The sequence below is a fragment of the Pipistrellus kuhlii genome, unplaced genomic scaffold (genome assembly GCF_014108245.1).
Source record: "Pipistrellus kuhlii isolate mPipKuh1 unplaced genomic scaffold, mPipKuh1.p scaffold_m20_p_40, whole genome shotgun sequence".
NCBI classification, from domain to species: domain Eukaryota; kingdom Metazoa; phylum Chordata; class Mammalia; order Chiroptera; family Vespertilionidae; genus Pipistrellus; species Pipistrellus kuhlii.
In genome coordinates this window covers 2,243,780-2,263,654 of record NW_023425541.1, presented here as the reverse complement: position 1 = coordinate 2,263,654, position 19,875 = coordinate 2,243,780, and the positions used below count along the sequence as shown (strand labels likewise).

Here is a 19,875-nt window from a genome sequence, read left to right as displayed (position 1 = left end):
TACTTTGTTTTGTTTTGTTAATCCTCACTGAGGAGATTTTTTCCCCATTAATTTTTTGAGAGAGAGAAAGAGAGAGAGAGAGAGAGAGAGAGAGAGAGAGAGAGAGAGAGAGAGAGAGAGAGAGAGAGAGAAGATGAAGAAGGAGAAGGAGAAGGAGAAGGAGGAGGAGGAGGAGGAGGAGGAGGGGAGAAGGACAAAGATGAAGAGGAAGAGGAAGAAGGAGAAGGAGGAGGAGGAGAAGGAGAAGGAGAAGAAGGAAAAGAATGAGGAAGAGGAGGAGGAGGAGGAGGAGGAGGGCAGGAGGAGGGCGAAACATCAACATCAATGTGAGAGTGACACTTTGAATAATCGCCTTCTTCCTGCACTTTACCTAACCAGGCTGGGGATTGAGTCTGTAATCCAGGTATGTGCCCTTGATAGGGAATTGAATCCGAAATCCTTCAGTGGGCGGGCCACTGAGCAATTCCAGCCAGTCTCTGGATGCCTGGTTGTCTATCAGGTCCCTCAAACTTAGCATGCCTAATTGAATTGTTGATTCCTTCTCTACATCCCTTTACTCTGTTCTTCTCCTGTTGTTCTCATCTCAGAAATGGAAATTCCCTTATGCCCAAAACTTTGGGGTTCTCCTTGGCTATTCTCTGTCTCTCATGCACTTTATTTAATCAACTCCAAAATCCTGTCAGCTATTGCTTCAAAATCTCTCCAGAATCTTACCACTTAATACCCATATGGCCTCCATCCTGGTCTAAAATACCATCATCTCTTGCCTAAATTATTGTTATCATCCCTTAACAGGTCTTCTTGCTTCTGTCCTTCTTCCTGGACCTATTTTCAATATAGCAGGCAGAGGGATTCTGTTAAAACTTAAGTCAAATCCTGTCATTTCTCTGCTTAAAATCTTCCAATGGTTCTCTCTCAGGCAGTGTAAAAGTTGGAGTCCTTACCTTGGCCTACAAGGTTCTAGATTGAATTTTGCTCTCTGATCTACTTCCCTCTTCCTCTTGCTCACTCTGCTCCTAGCCACACTTATCTTTCAGAAAATGCCAAATATTCTTCTGCTTCAGAACATTTGTATTGTTTATTCTCTTCTCCTCTGCCCATCCCCAAATGTTTGCATGACTCATACCTTTATTTTATTCAGATTTTTTTCTCAATTGTTCCTTTATTAGAGGAACCATCCCTGACCACATTATAAGATACCCCATTACTTTCTCTCCCTCTTTCCCTGCTATATTTTCTCCACAACCAATTTTGTTTACTGCCTGTCTCTTTACATTGGAAGTTAAGGTCTTGAGGACAATATGGCATGTTTACTGGGGATATACTATGTGCCAGGTTCTTTTCTAGGCACTGGGAATATAAAAGTAAACAAAACAGATAGATGATACTAGTCTTATGGTATTTCCATTCTGGTATTACACAAATATTTTCTCAGTAAATATTTGATAAATGCATTTAATAAATATAGCATACACTTAACAGAGTGACAGGAATGGTTCCAAAATAAAGGAGACATATTGGCTTGTCACTCTTTAACTCACTGGAGAATCCAGCACATCTAAAGAAATGGTTGTATAGCCTCCCAGATGAAAGGCTGGAAACCTAATAAAATCCCAGGACTCTCAGACATTCCATATTACTAACTATCAGGGGCTCTTAGATTCCTCCCAGTTTACTGCTTCATGAAAAATATCTGTGATTGGCATAAAGTGACTAGAATCTAGGGACTGACTAGAGTAGCAGATCAGGAGGAAATTAGAAGTGCTAAAAACTAGTGAGAGGCTTTAGATTTTGCCAGAAAAAAAAAACACAAAACTAGTTTGTATCAAAACAGAATAAACATTCTAAGAAAGATCAGAAGCAAAGATGTTGGTATCCAGATCCAGATAAAGTGGTTTAGGAAAGTAGAAGATGCTGCCTTCTTTAACAGAACAATGGGAGGCCAAGGGAAGAGGTAAACTTTAAAAACAATTGGACTTCCCACTTGGAGAGGAAGGTCATATTATTCTTACCATCTCTCTCTCCTCTCCTTCTTAGCAATTAGGGAATATGAAAGATTTCATGGTATTGGTGAACAGCCTTAAAGGGAAAGTCAAAAGTGGAAAGACCCACATTCATCAAAGGTGAGGTAACTGGGAGAGGAAAGGGCCCATGGCTGTCAGTTCTCAGCTTCAACATAGCCTTCTAAAGACTTCCAGGAAACTGGTTGCAAGTGAATAATAGTTGACTTTTACTTCCTGGACCACATTTCCTAGGCTTAAACTTGGTCATCAATTGTATGCAAAGTATCTGCTCTAGAGAATAGCCCCACTGGTCCAGTTCTGCATTCAAGGGCTCAATGCTGCTGCCACCTCCATTGACTAGACCCGTGGTTGGCAAACTGCGACACTCGAGCCACATGAGGCTCTTGGGCCCCTTGAGTGTGGCTCTTACACAAAATACCACAATCTGGGCAAGTCTATTTTGAAGAAGTAGCGTTAGAAGAAGTTTATGTTTTAAAAAATTGGCTCTCAAAAGAAATTTCAATTGTTGTATTGTTGATATTTGGCTCTGTTGACTAATGAGTTTGCCGACCACTGGACTGGACTATTAAACTTATCTTATTTCTCTGACTTTTTTTATTTTTTATTATAGGGTCCCTGTTCTGAGCTCTTTTTCAGATTTCATTCTGTTCTGTTTCTTCTGGCCCCTATAGACAAAGTCCTGGCCCCATTTGTTAAATAGCACATGCCTCCTGGAATTGCTTCCATTATTGGCCCTTACTCACATTAACAAATGTCAACTTAAAAATCTCATTTTCATCTTTATAAAGTTATAGTTCTTTGTAACCCTCAGATATATATCTTTGGCAGAGGTAGCCAGCACTAGATATCTCTGAATCCAGATGTCTTTGCAGCAGCCACGAGCTATGCATTCTACAAACTACTGTGCCAAAGAAGTAGTGTTCTATCAATTGACAGAGCAATATTGAAATAGGGTGATTCAAAGACTCTGCCCAGGAGCTAGCTCAACATCTTGTTATGCCCCACAAAATGCATTGCTAGTTGACTCAAATCTATTTTACCCTTAATATTAGGTCTAGTAATAATTAATGTCGTTTTCTAATACTTTTTTAAATCGAATTTATTTAAACAATACAACAAAATTTAATCAACAATATAGTTGCCGTTGTTTTCTACTACTTGTGCCCAACGCTCAGGAAGCATTTTAATCGCTCTGTTGTAAAATTCTTGTGATTTTGATGCAAAAAATTCGGTCAATGCATTTTTGAGGCATTCTTCATTATTAACTTTTTTTCCAAGAAGAAAGTTTTGCAAAGAACGAAACAAATGGTAATCGGAAGGGGCAATATCAGGAGAATATGCAGGTTGAGGGAGAACTTCCCATTCCAACTGGCGCAGTTTTTCAGCAGTGATTCTTGCAGAATGCGGTCGTGCGTTATCGTGGTGAAGAATTACGCCCTTCCAATTAATCAGCGCGGGTTCTTTTTCTCTTAAAGCTTGGGCTAACCTTTCCAATTGGGCACTATACACTGCACTTGTAATGGTTTGGTTAGATGGTAAAAGTTCATAATGAAGAATTCCTTTAAAATTCCACCAAACACACAACATCACTTTTTTCGCATGCAAGTCAGGTTTTGGAGTGGGCTGTGGAGCCTCATTTTTGTCCAACCATTGAGGCCGCCTTTTCAAATTAACATACAGCACCCATTCTTGTTACCATCTCCGGTAACAATTTGCTCTAAAAACGGCAAACGGTTTTGACGAGAGAGGAGCGAACTGCAAATTGTGACTCTTTGATTAAGGTTGTTGTCGGTCAACTCATGAGGAACCCATTTTCCAAACTTTTGGACTTTGCCAAGTGCACGCAATTGATTGGAAATTGTTTTTTGTGAACAATTTAAAGTTGTCGCAAGCTCTTGTTGGGTAATTTGAGGATTTTGCACCAAAAGAGCTTGAAGAGCTTTCTTGATCAAAATTGGACACACGGCCTCGACCACACTTGTCATCTAACGAAAAATTTCCCTCGCGAAATTTCTCAAACCAACGCTGGCATTTTCTGGCGCTAACTGCATCTTGACCAAGAGTACTACAGATGTTTTTTGCAGCCTCACTTGCTTTTCTTCCTAATTGGAACTCGTAAAGCATGCAGTGCTGAATATGCTCTTCATCCGCCATCTTCTTAGCCCTAGTTTTGCAACAAAAACCAAACCAAACACAAACTTTTTCAAGCAAAACTTGTTGATTGCACTTCACACGTTCTGTAGATACCACGTGTTTGAAGGTTATGTCAATACAAGTCAACGCCAAGCAAGATTTTAAACGAATGTTTAAAAACGACATTAATTATTACTAGACCCGATAGGAATCATTTTCATCGCACATCATAACCTAACTGAAGGGGCAATAAACACCATCAACTTACATTATAAATACCAACAATTTGCCAAATACTAGTGTAGATTCTCTGGCTATACAAAAAGAAATAAATTCCTGCCCTTAAGTTACTTACAAACAAGACCTAGAAGCTCTAGTTAATCTTTGAGCATGGTAGCTGATATTAATATTAACATGCTTATCATTGGAATTAATATATCATGTAAGTGCCTCCATGGCACAACACTACATCAATTCCAAGAATAGCACTGAATCCTCTTGGTGGCCTTAGTAGATATGTTATGTCCCCAGATAGGTGAGGTCCATATGGAGGGTGCTCTTGAGATATACAAATGCTGCTATGGGTTTTAGACATACTGTGAAAGAACTGAAGCTATCTGGAGTTGCAGGTGAGAGGATTCTGTTTAATTAATTCTATATAAAATGACTGATGGGTAGGCTAGGCTAAAAAAAACTTCTTCTGTGACTCTGAGTCTGTGAACAATCTATTAGATGGTAAAGCACACTTGTGAAGCTAATTATCAGAATGGTACTCAACATTAACTGAGATATGATAAAAGATCACCCAAGTAGACTTACCATCTGCTCCTTCACTGCTTTTGCTTCTTTTATTGCGACGGACACGCCTACTTTCTGCTTCAGTGTATGACTTTTCTTCAGGGAAGAAAAAATTCATCAGGGCCATCTGTAAAAACAACAAATAGATGAATAAGAGATTGACCCCAATCAACCATAGCTGACATAAAAAACTAGTTTCCTGTAGACATTCTAGTTTCACCTTAAATTCAACATGTCTAAAACCTGAGACCATCTTCCCTTCCACTGTAGAAATCCTTTTATTTTTGTTACCATTATTATTCCAGTCTTGTAGACATTGAATTTTGGCTAAGCTCTGAATCCCTTCTCTTCTGTCCTGAATGTTTAATGACTAATCCTCTGACTCCCATTTCCCCATATAGTTCTGGGATTCAGAGAGCCCAGTTGTGGATTTCTAACTTCCCTCATGTACTACTGATGTCTGCCCAGAATTAGACTTGAGTTTGCAACTCCCTCTTGAACTTCATTAATATACAGTCATAAACTTCCCACATTCTTATTTATACTAAACTTTTGGTTTATTACCATAATGCTCTGCATCCAATTATGATTGAAAGATGCTATTTATATAAACATTTTTCTGGAAGTTAATTATGACAAAACACATTTTCTCTGTTTCCTAGACTCCTACAGAACTCCTATAGCAGTTGGGTGTAAGACTCATTTTGGTACTTGATCCTTTACTCTCTTATGATTATCTCTCATAATAATACAATATGTTTCATATGTGAATGGGCCTGGTTTCACTAATGATAATCACAGCTTAAATATGTACTTGCCAAAATGAATCATAATATTTCAGCGTAAGTGCCTCTTTGTGGTTAAAAATATGCTTGAGCTAAATAGTGGACAGAGAAGTAGGAATGAGAGTGATTCTAATTCGACTTTGCCAATTATAGCTGTGTACCTTGGGCAAATTACTTGAGTTTTAATTTCCTCATCTGTAAATAGAGATAATAAATAGTACTTTGCTCATAAAGTAGTTAAATGGTTAGCACAGTACCCAGCAAGTAATATGTACTCAATAAGTGTCAGTTATTACTGTTATTAAAAATCAAACTTCCAATCAATCTCTAGACTGGTTAGAGAGTTTGGGGGTTAAAAAATAAGTGAATCTGCATTTTCACCCTAGTGTTAATGTTTAAAAAAAAAACAATTTCAGCATTCTTATGTCTGCTGCATCTCTCATTAATTGAAAACAAAAATTTGGTACAACTCACGAAAGCATTAGCATTCTATACTAAATCTCTTCAAAACGCTATGGTTTACTGTTTACATAGGACAATTATACCCAACAGCCTTAACAGCATCTTGCATAATATATTCGTGTGTTAAATAAATATAAAGTTAATAAATGCAAGCTTAGGTAATTTCCAACTTGTCATAAGATTAATTTAAAAAATTTAAGTTGAACAATATGAAACTGTCATTTTTGTAAGTAAAAAATGGTAGAATATTAGCAATTTCAGATGGTTCAACTGAGCAGTATTTTTGAATCACTTGATTGGAATGTAAAATGCATTTTCCCATAAAATCAACATAATAAACTCTGGCTAGGTTTCCAGACAAAGCTCATAGAAAGTTACTTAACCCATAACATAAATAAGCTATTATACTACTGGAAATATAAAACCAAGCTGTTATTTACAATAAAAGCTCAATAATTTGAAACTCCAAAAGAACAAGTCTATCTAGATTGAATAGTTTTCTTGGTGATAACTTATTTAAGCTATTCTTAATAGAAATTACTCCACAATATATTGTTTAATTCAGGGCTTATTAGAAGAGGTGTTACCTCTGTGAGTCCTGAATGATGTCAATGATTTAGTGACAGAAAACAAAAAAGAGCCCTAACTGATTTGGCTCAGTGGATAGAGTGTCAGCCTGAGTTCTAAAAGGTCCTGTGTTTAATTCTGGTCAAGGGCACCTGCCTGGGTTGTGGGCTCCATCCCCAGTGGAGGGCGTGGAGGAGGCAATTGATCAATGATTCTCATCATTAATGTTTCTATCTCTCTTCCTCTCCCTTCTTCCCTGAAATCAATAAAAATATATTAAAAACAATAAAACAACAAATAAATTCCAGGCGAAATGAGCATTGTGTTTAAATGTTCAGAGGAAAGAGAGAGAATAACAGTTTTTAGAAATATAAATAAATTAGAATAAGTGATAGGAAATTGGGAATAATGTTAAAGAATGAGCCAAAAGACATTAAATAAGGGCTAGATCATGTTAAGGAATTAGTTTCACTGTGGCTGCTTTTTGAAATCTTAAGCTTTTTTTAATGCTTTTTTGTCTCTTACCTTGCTGTCAACTACCAGATTTCATTTTACTAACCTGTAACATCTTTTCTAGTCCCTTCAAATTTGTTACTTATAATATTATAGGCTTGACATCTTGATAAAACTAATTAGAATAAGTGGGTAGTCAATGAGTTTTTGAATAGTTTTTCCAATAAATAAGATGCACATTCTTTGGCAGCTTAGAGGCCATTTGTTTATTGCTTAATTCCTGGCTGTGGTCTGGATAGGTGAATTTGTCAGAAAACTGAGTTTTACATGATGTGTTATTATAGTATAATGCTATTTCTGGGGGAAAATTTTTTGAAGTCCAAATGAAGAATTTCCCCACCATCACAACTACAATTCCAGAATTCCCTTCACACTCTTTTGTGTTCTGGCAGGGCCTCCAGCACCTTCTTGTGCCCTGATGGCAGCAGTAGAATGTGCTTACATATTAATTGTTCCAAGGGGTCTGGTGGGAACTTGTAAGAACTGAAGAATGATACAAAATCCTGTAGATAGCAGATACAACTTCGGTTTCCATGGATACTAGGGATAGCTTAAAATCCCTTAAGAGAGGCTATGGATGAGTATGGGACATTCATAAATCAAGTGCTTATTAGATGAGGACTATCTATATATGAAAATGCTTCGAATATAGTTTCTATTTTCTCAATGAAAATTGGAAGTAAACAACACAAAGCACAGTTTAAACTGAAAGAGGATCCCTATTCACAGTGCCCTTAGTTGAGTCTCAATTAGATGAAAGAGGGAAAACTATCCTCTGTGTAGTACAATGGTAAGGACAAAAATCAGTGGCTGCTCATACAAAAAGTCTGGAATTCTATCTTGAGTTTTGCATTCATTACCATGGCCTTCTAAGGCAAGTTGCAAAATATGAACAAAACAGCTTTCTCTCTTCAAATATTGCTTTCTTATTACAGAAGGGGGGAAGCATTATGAATGTTGGCTACAGTCAGGCATTTTGCTCAAGGGAAGAAAAGTCTAATTCTTTACACTTTATTAACTGATTACTCCCTTGTTCCCTATGGTAAAATTACATGGTAAATAGCACCTGCAGATTACAGAGATCTTAGCTGGAAACACTTCGTTAACAGTGAGACATGAGAGATGCATCCATTAGTCCTAGTGACTCTCCAGATATTGTACTACATTTCCCCCTAATACATAAACCCACAAAATTTTATAAGGTACTTTTTTCTTTTTACCATGACACAGAATAAATTTAATTCATTTCATGGCTAATATATTTGATTGAATTAGCTCTGGGCCTCAGCCACAGTAGAGGTCTCTAATAAGTATCTATCTGTTGAAAAGATAATAGGACTATCAATAATCCATTCATTAACCAGTTAACTGCCACCATGTTTTAAATTTAATTTAAAAAGGTCCACCCCTTATGTCTATAGACGCTATGGCATTCAAATGTTAAAGACAGGATTTTATTTTACCCTAATTGGACCTCATTTCTTAGGGTACCATGGAGAGGTAAATTAAGGACTCATTACACTACTGGAAGTAATAAGTCAAAGGGGTTTAAGAATGAGATTCTCTATAGGTCAGTGGCTCTCCAAATTTGGTGTGCATCACAATCACAAGACATGAGTGTGAAAATGTAGAATCCAGGGCATTCCCCTCCCCAAATTTAGCTTGAGTAGGCCCCCAGAATCTGACTTTTTAACTTCCTCCCTACAGGATTCTGATGTAGGTCATCTTTGAACCACATTTTGAGAAATTGTTTTATGTTCATTCCTCAACCTGTCCATTATCTGGAGACTGAAAAGGCTAAATCTCTCTTGCCACTGGTAAAACGGAGCTCTCACATAGACAGTGTTTTTCACTTTTATCAGTCATTCCTAGAGTTAATCTTTTTATAGGAATTGATACTTCATTTGTCTCAAGAGGAGGCAGGTACCTACCAAGCTTTTTAAAATTGATGAATCACCTATTTTTAAAAGAAATATTTCTTTTCCAGTGTTCTTGAATAAGTCAATTTTTCTTATTACAACTACTGCTATCATTACCACCACCCATTGGTAATCACCTGGAACCTTGAAATAAAATAAAACAAAATAAAAGTATTTATACTCTGAGATGTTTAACAAAATCTTCAAGTGATTCCACAATGTCAAAAAAAATGAGCATTTTATCTCAGTACCAATTAGTGAAGTAGGATTGCCCAAGCATGGGTATGCCATAGATAGAAAATGGATACAGAAGCTGGTGTTGAGTACACTTCTAATTATAAAAACCCTTAATTCAACATGCTCTGATTTTCTTTTTAAAATTATTTTCACTTATTTTTAGTATACTCCTTTCATTTCCTTATGCTATTGGTTGAATAATGTATGCCCAAAATTGATTTGCTGAAGCTCTAATCTCCAATAACTCAGAAAGTTACTGTATTTAGAGATAAATCCTTAAAGAAGTAATTAATTTAAAATAAAACTGTTAGTATGGTCATAATCCAATCTAAATGATGTCATAATAATAAGAAAAAATGTGGACATGCAAATACCAGGGATGCATATACACAAAGGAAAGACCATGTGAGGACATAACAAGAAAGTGATCATCTACAAACTAAGGAGAGTGGCATCAGGAAAAAAGTCTGTCGACACCTTGATCTTGGATACCTTATCTCCAGAACAGTGAGAGAATAAATTTATATTGTTTAATGCCACCCCCCCCTGTATTATTTTGTTATGACAGTCTTACCAAATAAATCCTCTTTATATAATGTCTTCATGCTGCTATACTGGTATATAGATAATGATGGTTTTGAATGACCAAATGACATTTCATTGAGTTGCTATAGTTTATACAACTCCATTGAATATTTGACAGTATTGCAGATGTCTCCCATCTGAACTGATCCCCCACTCACCCCCAGGTCTTCAATATCCTATTGTCCATGTCCATGGGCTATGCATATATAAGTATATAAGTTGGTCTAAAGAAGGTAGATACCATATGGAGGGCACTGAACTAGACACAATCTTTAACATTACACAAACAACATGCAAATAATCCTGAGTTGCTTTGTAGTACATTGATAGCACTACATAAGAGGAGGTAGTAAGGGTTATTTTTTTTTTTAATTCTCACCCATGGATATTTTCCCATTGATTTTAGAGAGAGTGGAAGAGAGAGCGAAAGACATAGAGAAACATCGATGTCAGAGAAACACATCGATTGGTTGCCTCTTGCACGAGCCCTCACCAGGGCCCAGGCTGGGGGAAGAGCCTGCAACCAAGGTACATGCACTTGATTGGAATCGAACCCTTTGGTCCATAGGCCAATACTCTATCTGCTGAGCAAAACCAGCTAGGGCAGTAGTAAGGTTTTAAAAGCAGTGTGACAAGAGGAGAAACACAGAATGTGCTGGTTGCTGAACACAGCATGCAAGCTCCAAGACAGCAAGCAAATACTAGTAAGAGCACTCAAATTGATCACAGAATCTCATGGGATCTTTCACCAGCAGGGTGTGTGGGGAGATGTGGCAGCAATCAACCCAAATGCTAAAGAAATTTGGCACCTTTGCCATCTCTGGTATGAGTGTCAAGAATTTCCATCCCATTGTAAAAATGTCTAACAATGACTGAAATTATGCAGCAAATCTGAACATGGAAGCTAAATACAACCAACCTTTTCCACACAGAGCCAAAAGCAGTCACTGAATTTGTCTCCCTAGGAACTTTGGCTTAAAAATCACTGCCCAACCCCATTGGTGTGGCTCAGTAGTTGAGTGTTGACCTATGAAGCAGGAGGTCATAGGTTCCATTCCCCATCAGGGAACATGCTTGGGTTGTGGGCTCAATCCCCAGAGGGGCATGTGTGAGTGGAAGCTGATCAATGATTCTCTCATCATTGATGTCTCTATCTCTATCTCCCTCTCCCTTTCTCTTGGAAATCAAGAAAAAAATATTTTAAAAAATCACTGCCCAACAATGCAAGTAACTGTAAAACAGAAAGCAAAATAAAGAACAGTATCTCATTTCAGGATATTATCATAGTGTGGTATCAGCAAGAAATTATAATACAGACCAGTTCAATCTCTAATTTTCTTGCCTCCTATTTTTGGGCTATATGAGTCATCTAACACTTATCAAGCAATGCCTACTATATCTTTAACATTAATTTTTCTTCCCCACATTGGAGTATGCCCCTCAAAGGTATCTATGTATGTAGGTTCACAACCTGTGTGGACTTATCTTCTGAACAAGGTGAAATCTGTTTGATATGCACATTAAGGGGGGAAATGAGTTATTTAAAAAACACAACTACTGACACAAAGGGGGAGATTGACTTCTACTCTGATCATCTGTTTCCTAGGTTCGGCTTTGTGCCTAGCATCCAAAACAGAACTGGAAAAAAATAGAAGCTTAATGAATTGATTATCATCAATGGACAATGCAAGTTAAACCCAGCTTTTGTATAACTTTGAAATTCACACACCCATCATAAATGTCATATCTACCTCACTGAGCTATTTTATTGCCAGAGTCCTGCTTAAAGAAAAATGGCAAAAGAGGACCACCAAAACTGAGATTCTGGAAGTCATCTGGTCTATGTGCATGAAAACAATGTTCATTTATGATATATGCAGAGATGTCAATGACAGACAGGTACCCAAGTATGTTTGGTATGATGAGCTTTCTGGCATAACCATAAGCAGGGGTAGCAAAAAAAAAATACTCCAAAGGATGCACTAAAGCATAGCTTCAAAAAACATGACATAACTGTGGTCTCTTTGGGAAAACATCAGCAAAGACCAGCTTGGAATGCAATGATATGGAATTTGAAAACTCTTTTTAAGCAAGGCTTTTAGCTGACCACAAGTTGAACACAGAAATACAGACAGTGACAGGCTCTACAAATAGCAGCTGCAGCCACAGTTCAAAGAGCAGTTTGTATGTATGTCATATACAAAGAATGTGTAGTTAAAGATTTACTTTTTGCTCCCTACAAGTGTGGGTGAAATCAGTAGTGATATCTTTAAATTAAGAAGGACAACAATATATACTGGATGTCACTGCCTTCCCTTAGGAGTATCTGCTTATTTAATTTGTAATTCTTTATACTTCTAAAGTGATAGTCACTTCGACACATAAAGAGAAAAACATACACTTCCACTTGTAAAACCTGGAAATCACTAAGGGCTATCATTTTTTAAAAGAACATATATATATATATATATATATATATATATATATATATATATATATATATATGTATATATATATGGCTAATATGCTAAATGTCCAACCATCCAACCAGTCGATATGATGTGCACTGACCAACAGCGGAGGGGGGGGGGGGGAAGGAGATGCTCAACGCAGGAGTTGTTGAGCTGCAGTGATACAAAAACCAGAGAGGAGGGAGCCCGGTTCCTCAGGGGGCTGTATGACTCCATCTTTGGCAGTGGGTTATGTTGTTGCTGCGGCACTATTGGCCCCAAATCTGATTTACTGCACATTTGGATTTGCATTCCACACCCTGTACGGACAGCAACTTTGCAGAATGCCTCCTTGCCCACTGGGACCCTCGGAGGATATTGGAGAGAAGGTTTTGGTCTGATCCCCACAGGCCAGGCAGAGGGACCCCACCTACCAGAGGGACCCCACTCAGTCTGCAGATGCCCTTCAAGCCACTGTGACACTCCAGGTGCAGCCAACTGGGGAGGAACTGCAGGAGGTTGGCTTCAGGGCATGCCTGGCCCATCTTGCCCAGTCCCACCACACCAGCCATCTTCTAATTAATTTCCTTTCAATGTACATGAATCCATGCACTGGGTCACTAGTAAGTTTATAAATCAGAATGTTATCTATATTATGAGTTCAGCCAATCCTGAACTCTGGATTCAGAAAAACTTAGCTAAAATACATCCTCTTAATTATGAATTCTTAAATGGATCTTGAAAATTTTATAACAATGTGGCAGTTTACCTTTATAGAGTTGGACTAAGGAGGTTTAGAGTCGTAGCATTATGACCAAAAATGAAATAGCCTGTGCAATCCAATTGGTTTACAGTAGGATTTTTCCCCTTGTCCAAAATGTCCCTATCATTATCTTTATACATAATCCATTCTGATTCCTAATTGCAATTTAAATTATATAAATTACATCTAAGCCGTATTTAACTATAATATTAAAGATTAAGTATGGAGGAGAAATTAAGAATGGCAGTGGAATAAGTGGATACTGCACATACATGCTCCTAGGAATTAAAACAAAGAATTAAAAGTAAAATATGGAAAAACTTCCTGAATAATCAACAGAAGACTCACTGGAGAGAACCCTGATAACCAAGGACTGAAAGTGAAGACTGTACAGAGATTGGTAGGAGGGATAGAGTCATGAAAGGGCTTGCCGGGCTCCCACAGATAGCAACTTAAGTTCCGGAGAGATACCGTATTTTTTGGACCACAAGACGCACTTTTCCCCCCCCAGAAGTCGGGGGGAAAAGTCCCTGCGTCTTATGGTCCAAATATAGCCTACACATATACTTTTAAAAAAAAGTTTTTTTACTTGCCCGGCTCTGTGTGGTCTCTGTGTGCTTGCCCGGCTCTAAAATGGTTCTAAATGCTGCTGTTTACTTTACAGGGTTGATTACATGTGTTTATGACTGTGATGTTGGGTTTTAATGCACATAAAATATTTTAGGACACTATTTGTTTCAGAATCTTTTTTTCTTCATTTCCCTTCTCTAAAAACTGGTGCGTCTTATGGTCCGGTGCGTCTTATGGTCCGAAAAATACGGTATTTAGTGTGTGGGGGGTTGCCACTGAGAACTTTCAATCTAATTCCCAAGCAGGTTACCCAAGCAGAGAGTGCCAGAACTGAAAAGGGTACCCATATAACATCTGGCTTTGAAAAGCAACAGGACTGCTATCTGCCAGGGAGAGACTGCTGGAAATTCAGGCCAATGCACATAATTCCATCTGGAGCTACTCACCTTGTGCTACAACAGAAGGAGAGTAGAGTGGATGGAGCTGTGTGAGCAGAAGCCAGGATCAAGGGCTCTGGGATTAGAGCTCAGACAAGCAGACACCCTGGTTTCCTGTGCTGAATCATTCCCTCATGCTGCAGAGGTCATATTTCTCACCAGACATTTGCTACCGTGTTTCCCGAAAATAATATATCCTCTGAAAATAAGACCTACTTAAAGGTTTCCTTCTGAGTGAAATATAAGGCATCCCCCCAAAATAAGCCCCCCCCTAGGCTAAACATGAGAGATTTGGTCCATTGATTCTGAAAGAAATGGAGTCACAAGAAATTCACCAGGAAATTCAGGAATTGGATTGTTATGATGATGTTCCAGAAGATGATGACATGACTGTCATTGAATAAATGAGTAAATTCTTGATACTGTAGGATTCACAGTTTGTCTGGTTTGTGTTGACAACTACCGTACTACCGTACCATATACAGGTAATAAATTTCCTTTATTTTCATTTAACAATAAATGTGTACCGTATTCTTCTTCGTGGAAAAATAAGACATCCCCTGAAAATAAAGACCTAGCGCATCTTTGGGAGCAAAAATTAATATAAGACACTGTCTTATTTTTGGGGAAACAGGGTATAAGCATAAGCAATGGACACAAGACACAGTGGGGGTGGGGTGAAGGAATGTGCGGGGAAGTTGTAGGGGAGATTTGTAATACTTTAAACAATAAAATAAAAAAAGACTAAGTATGGAGGAAGAGTAAAAGGAAGGTAGCTAATGAAAGCAGAATTATGATAGGCAGAAGTTGAGGGGCAAGGCAATAGGTCACAGGTACGAAGCAAATTAAGAAACAAATGACTATTGATTCTAAGAGGGTAAAGTGTTTTAAACATTGTAGAAAAAATAAGCAGTGGAAAAGTTTTTAAGGGAAGATGTGTTAAGTTCAGTTTATATGTTGTAGACAAAGATTCCACAATTATAACTAGGGATGATGGAGGGTTGATGGAAGGTTAGAAACAATGGTCCCAACATATCCATGGGGCTGAGTAGATAATAACGATAACACAAATATGTGGCCAGTGGACTATTAATCTAGAACTGGCTTACAGGAAGATGAATATAGTAAAGGAATTTCAGAGATCAGTACAAAAGGTAATGTCAGGCAGGATGGGGTAAGTACAGAAAATTGAATTCAAAGGAGAGTCTAAAATACAAGTACCTTAAGGGCAGGTAGGTTAATCAGTGGTGATATAATCAGCATAGAATCACCTGCAATAGGATCCTATGGAACACAACCCCAAGGACTGAAAAACAACAAAGGCCTGTGCACAGCTTCTGAATTTTAAACACTGTAAAACTAGAATCACCAAGGGCACAAAAGGACTGGTAAGAAAACTGTGAGGCCAGGAAAGCCATTTCATTGTGGATTTAGATAAACCTAAACTTGCAATGCTGTTCTCAGATAACTTGGTATTTCAGTGCTTCTTGTATGCAAGTATGGCCAGGGTCTCACTTGAGATAAACATAAAACTGGTTATGTGACTTAAAGGCACAGCCATACTGTATCAATAGTTACAGACTGCCGAAACCGGTTTGGCTCAGTGAATAGAGCGTTGGCCTGCAGACTGAAAGGTCCTGGGTTCGATTCCGGTCAAGGGCATGTACCTTGGATGCGGGCACATCCCCAGTAGAGGGTGTGCAAGAGGCAGCTGATCGATGATTCTCTCTCATCGATGTTTCTAACTCTCTATCCCTCTCTCTTCCTGTCTGTAAAGAATCAATAAAATATATTAAAAAATAAATAAAAATTAAAAAATAGTTATAGACAGAGAGAATTTTCCTCAATATAGCCAGAATTAGGGTGTTTCTATGGAAATCCTCCTTTTCCCCCTCAGAATAAAATTTCTGACTCTTGCTTATGATTACAACAATGAGTGAAGAAAGCCTCATGCGGAGTATTACCTCATAAATCTTTTCCACAGCATCTCAACAGAGCTACTCACTCAAAAAGAAATTAGGATAAAATATAAACAAATGAAATGAAGTATAGCAAAATAATCTATTCATTATATTCAATTTTATATATGTCCATTGTTTGATTTTTAGTTCAAGGACTGAAGCCAGCTTTCCAATGAAACAATGGATAATTAGATTTCATTGCTGCCTATTAATCTCTTTCACAGAGCCTTACCCCTAATGAATCCTTTAATTTCTACTAATGGGTAAACAATGTAGATTTCTCCAGTTTATAGCTAATTGCTCCTATTTAAAATATATTTCAACATTTTCACAAAAAGCTTATAAATTTTAAAATTTGACAAGTATCTAGACATCTGGATCAATGTGGCAGAGCAAACAATTTTAGCTCCTTTCTATCTCTCAATATCCCATTAAACAAATAAAAATATAATAAAGAGAATACAGGGATCCAACAGAAAAGAGATTTTTCAGTATGTTTCTGAAAGACAGAAAGTAGATAGGATCCTGACTGATAAAGAAGGGCAGAAAAGTGACAGAAGGGACTTATATAGCCTGGGAGTATGCTGGTCTGCACTGTAGGACCCCAGAGAAGTTTGCAATTTGCAAATGCCAAATAAAGAAGAGGGTGAAAATGAAGTGTCAGGAATTCATTGAAAGCCTGTGTACTGAATCATCATCCCCCCACCCTGCCCCACCCCATACAGAACCTATGTTTCAGGCATTTATTCCCAAGGCAAAAACATAAAATAAAAACAAAACAAAACAAAACAGAATGTTCTTCTCTAAAGAGGTTAAGTCATCTAAAAATAGAAGTAGCACTTGTGAGCATTGGTGCCCCAGGACAAAGACATTTACATGCTGGACTTTAGAGATCCCCCAGCATAATGGCTTTATGCACATGGGTAGAGCTTACCAACATCCTGTTTGGAGTAACCAGCCATTTTGCTCAACCCCTAGACATATTATAAAATGTCAGGACATCAAAGATAAAAGAGAAGACCCTAAAAATATGCAGAGAGGAAAGTAATTAACAGTGGAAGGAACAAGAATTGGAATAGATTGGTCACCTCATCAACAATATTGGGTGTTAGAGAGAAAAATGGAGAAATACCTTCAAGTTCGAAGGAAAATTATTTTTGAACCTATAGTTTTATTCCTGGCCAGCTATATATTGAGCTTGATAAATCCCCCCTCCCCCCCCAGATTCCAAAAATTCAAAGTTCACCTCTCACCTCTTTCCTAGGAAGTTATTTAGGAATATACTCCAACAAAGGGAGTAAAGAGAAACAGAGATACATACTGGATTCTGGAAACAGTGGACTGAAAACCAGACACTAATCAAAGTCCAAGGATGACAGCTACACTACAGGTCTGAGGAGCATTCAATCCAATAGAAGCAAGGAGGGGCTCCAGAAGAGAGGCATCAAAAAAAAAAAAAAAAAAAAAAAAAAAAAAAAAAAAAAGAGGAGGGGTGCAGCTCACAGTTTTATCCACCTTTAAGAAATTAGAGAAACTATGGACGCTGCAGACAATGTGAGAAAAAAGAAAGGCAATTATAGAGGTTAAGTAATGTTCTCATTACACTTGACAGAAGACAAAAAATTCCAATAGCCACAATAATATAAACACTGTATACTTAATTTTTAAATTTCAGAAATAACCAATATATAAAAGCATGATGCTTAGTTATAGAGCTACTTAATTATAGATAAAGAGTAAAGCATAAATGTTATCCCTCTTGGAAATGTGAAAAGTAAAAGTACAAATGACAAGAGTTAGTAGGTAAAAGAGATGAGCAATAAGGGAAAGAACAGGGAACTAATGGCCTCATCTTACAAATGGAGTTAAGAGATATTGTCTATAGTTTACAGAACAAGAAATAGTTAGGTCTAAGTATATTCCTAAAACAAATGAACAGAAAAAAATGTAAAGCATGATAACTACATTGAAATGAGAGGTAGAATAATTGAGGCAAAGCCTCATTTATGACAATGGAAAATTAATAAAGTTTAAAATAGATAAATCAAATAATGGCAGTATATAGAGAAGCAATCACCAGAAGGACTAAACAGAAATAGTTAATAGACTTAAAGATAATAATCTTAGAGGATTAGAAATGGGGATAGGAAGAGTTAGAATAGTGAAATGTTGCTTACATTATAAGCCTTTATGTACATAGTTTACATTTTTGAAATTTTAATTTTTAATTTTTATTGATTCAAAGAGGGAGTGGGAAAGAGAGAGAGAAACATCAATGAGAGTGAATCATTGATCTGTTGCCTCCTGCATGCCTCCTACTGGGGATTGAGCCTGCACCCTGGGCATGTGCCTTTGACCTGAATTGAACCTGGGACCCTTCAGTCTCCAGGCTGATGCTCAATCCATTAAGCTAAACCAGCTAGGGCCATAGTTCATATTTTGTAATGCATGTATTACTTGGCTACTTCAAAACCAACCAGGAAACTTGAAACAAAAATATTTTGCCACTACTAAACTCAAACCAGCCTCTGCGAATCCTCACCTGAAAAAGAATGCTGGCAGCGGGTCATCTAGGTATAGCCTCTAGTTTTATTATTCAACCTGCCTCTTTCCCCCAAGCCCTGCCCCAAAGCCCATGTTCTTTCTCTTAGAACCATGGAAATTTAACACAAACCTTGCATTAAGCTATGACCAGTTTCATTCTCAGTTATAGAGAACTTTTCATGGTTTTATAGGGATAAAATAAACTGCACCTATTTAAGTGCTCATCTTGTTAAATTTTGACATATGTGTATGCATATATGTATACCTCTGAAACCGTAATTACAATAAAAAATGAAGATATTCATCATCCCCCAAAGTTTACTCAGACCACTTTGTAATACAGGACGACTTGGCCCAGTATCTGTTGCCCTTTGCATCTCAGGTGAGCCCTGATCTACTTTTTGTCACTTTTAACTATTAATAGAATTTCATTTTCTAGAATTTTATATAAATAGAATCATACAATGTATAGTTATTTATTTATTTTTTTGGACTGGCTTCTTTCACTCACTCAGCATAATTACTTTGATATTTATCCATTTTATAACATCTATCAGCAGTTTATTTTTTTTCTTTTTAAAAAGCTCTTACTTGTTGAGAGTATTACTGATGCCCTCCCCCTTTTCTCCCTTACCCCAAACCCCTTGGTTCTTGCCCCATCTCAGGCCTTCACCCACCCTATTATCTGTGTTCTTGAACAATGCATATCATATATAATAAAAAGCTAATATGCAAATTAACCCTTACGCCCTCACAAGATGGCTGCCTAAACGAGGCTGGCAGGGATGTTAGTGAGGGACAACCAAGAGACTGAACAAGCAGGCTATGTGGGGCTGCAGGCCAGCAGGGGAGGGCAGTTAGGGGCAACCAGGTCAGCAGGGGAGGGCAGTTAGAGGCAATTCGGCTGGCAGGGGAGCAGTTAGGCATTGATCAGGCTGGCAGGCAGGTGAGCAGTTGGGAGCCAGTAGTCCTGGATTGAGAGAGGGATGTCCAATTGCCAGTTTAGGCCCGATCCCCCAAGAGGTCCCAGATTGGAGAGGGTGAAGGCTGGGCTGAGGGACACCGCCCCCTCTGTACATGAATTTCATGCACTGGGCCTCTAGTTGAAAAATACAATTTAAAAATTG

General features: G+C 37.8%; 1 protein-coding gene across 8 annotated transcripts in view; it reads right to left on the bottom strand.

Annotated features, from left to right (window-relative positions):
• EDA (ectodysplasin A) overlaps positions 1-19,875 on the bottom strand; it is a 484,681-nt gene that overhangs the window by 66,088 nt on the left and 398,718 nt on the right. For all 8 annotated transcript variants that reach the window (XR_006739840.1, XM_036411452.2, XM_036411453.2 and 5 more), the window contains exon 2: positions 4,977-5,082. Coding sequence is in view for 7 of the 8 variants with exons in the window: in XM_036411452.2 (XP_036267345.1) it covers positions 4,977-5,082 (106 nt within the window). In the remaining variant the exon portion in view is untranslated. The remainder of the gene's footprint in view (positions 1-4,976; positions 5,083-19,875) is intronic.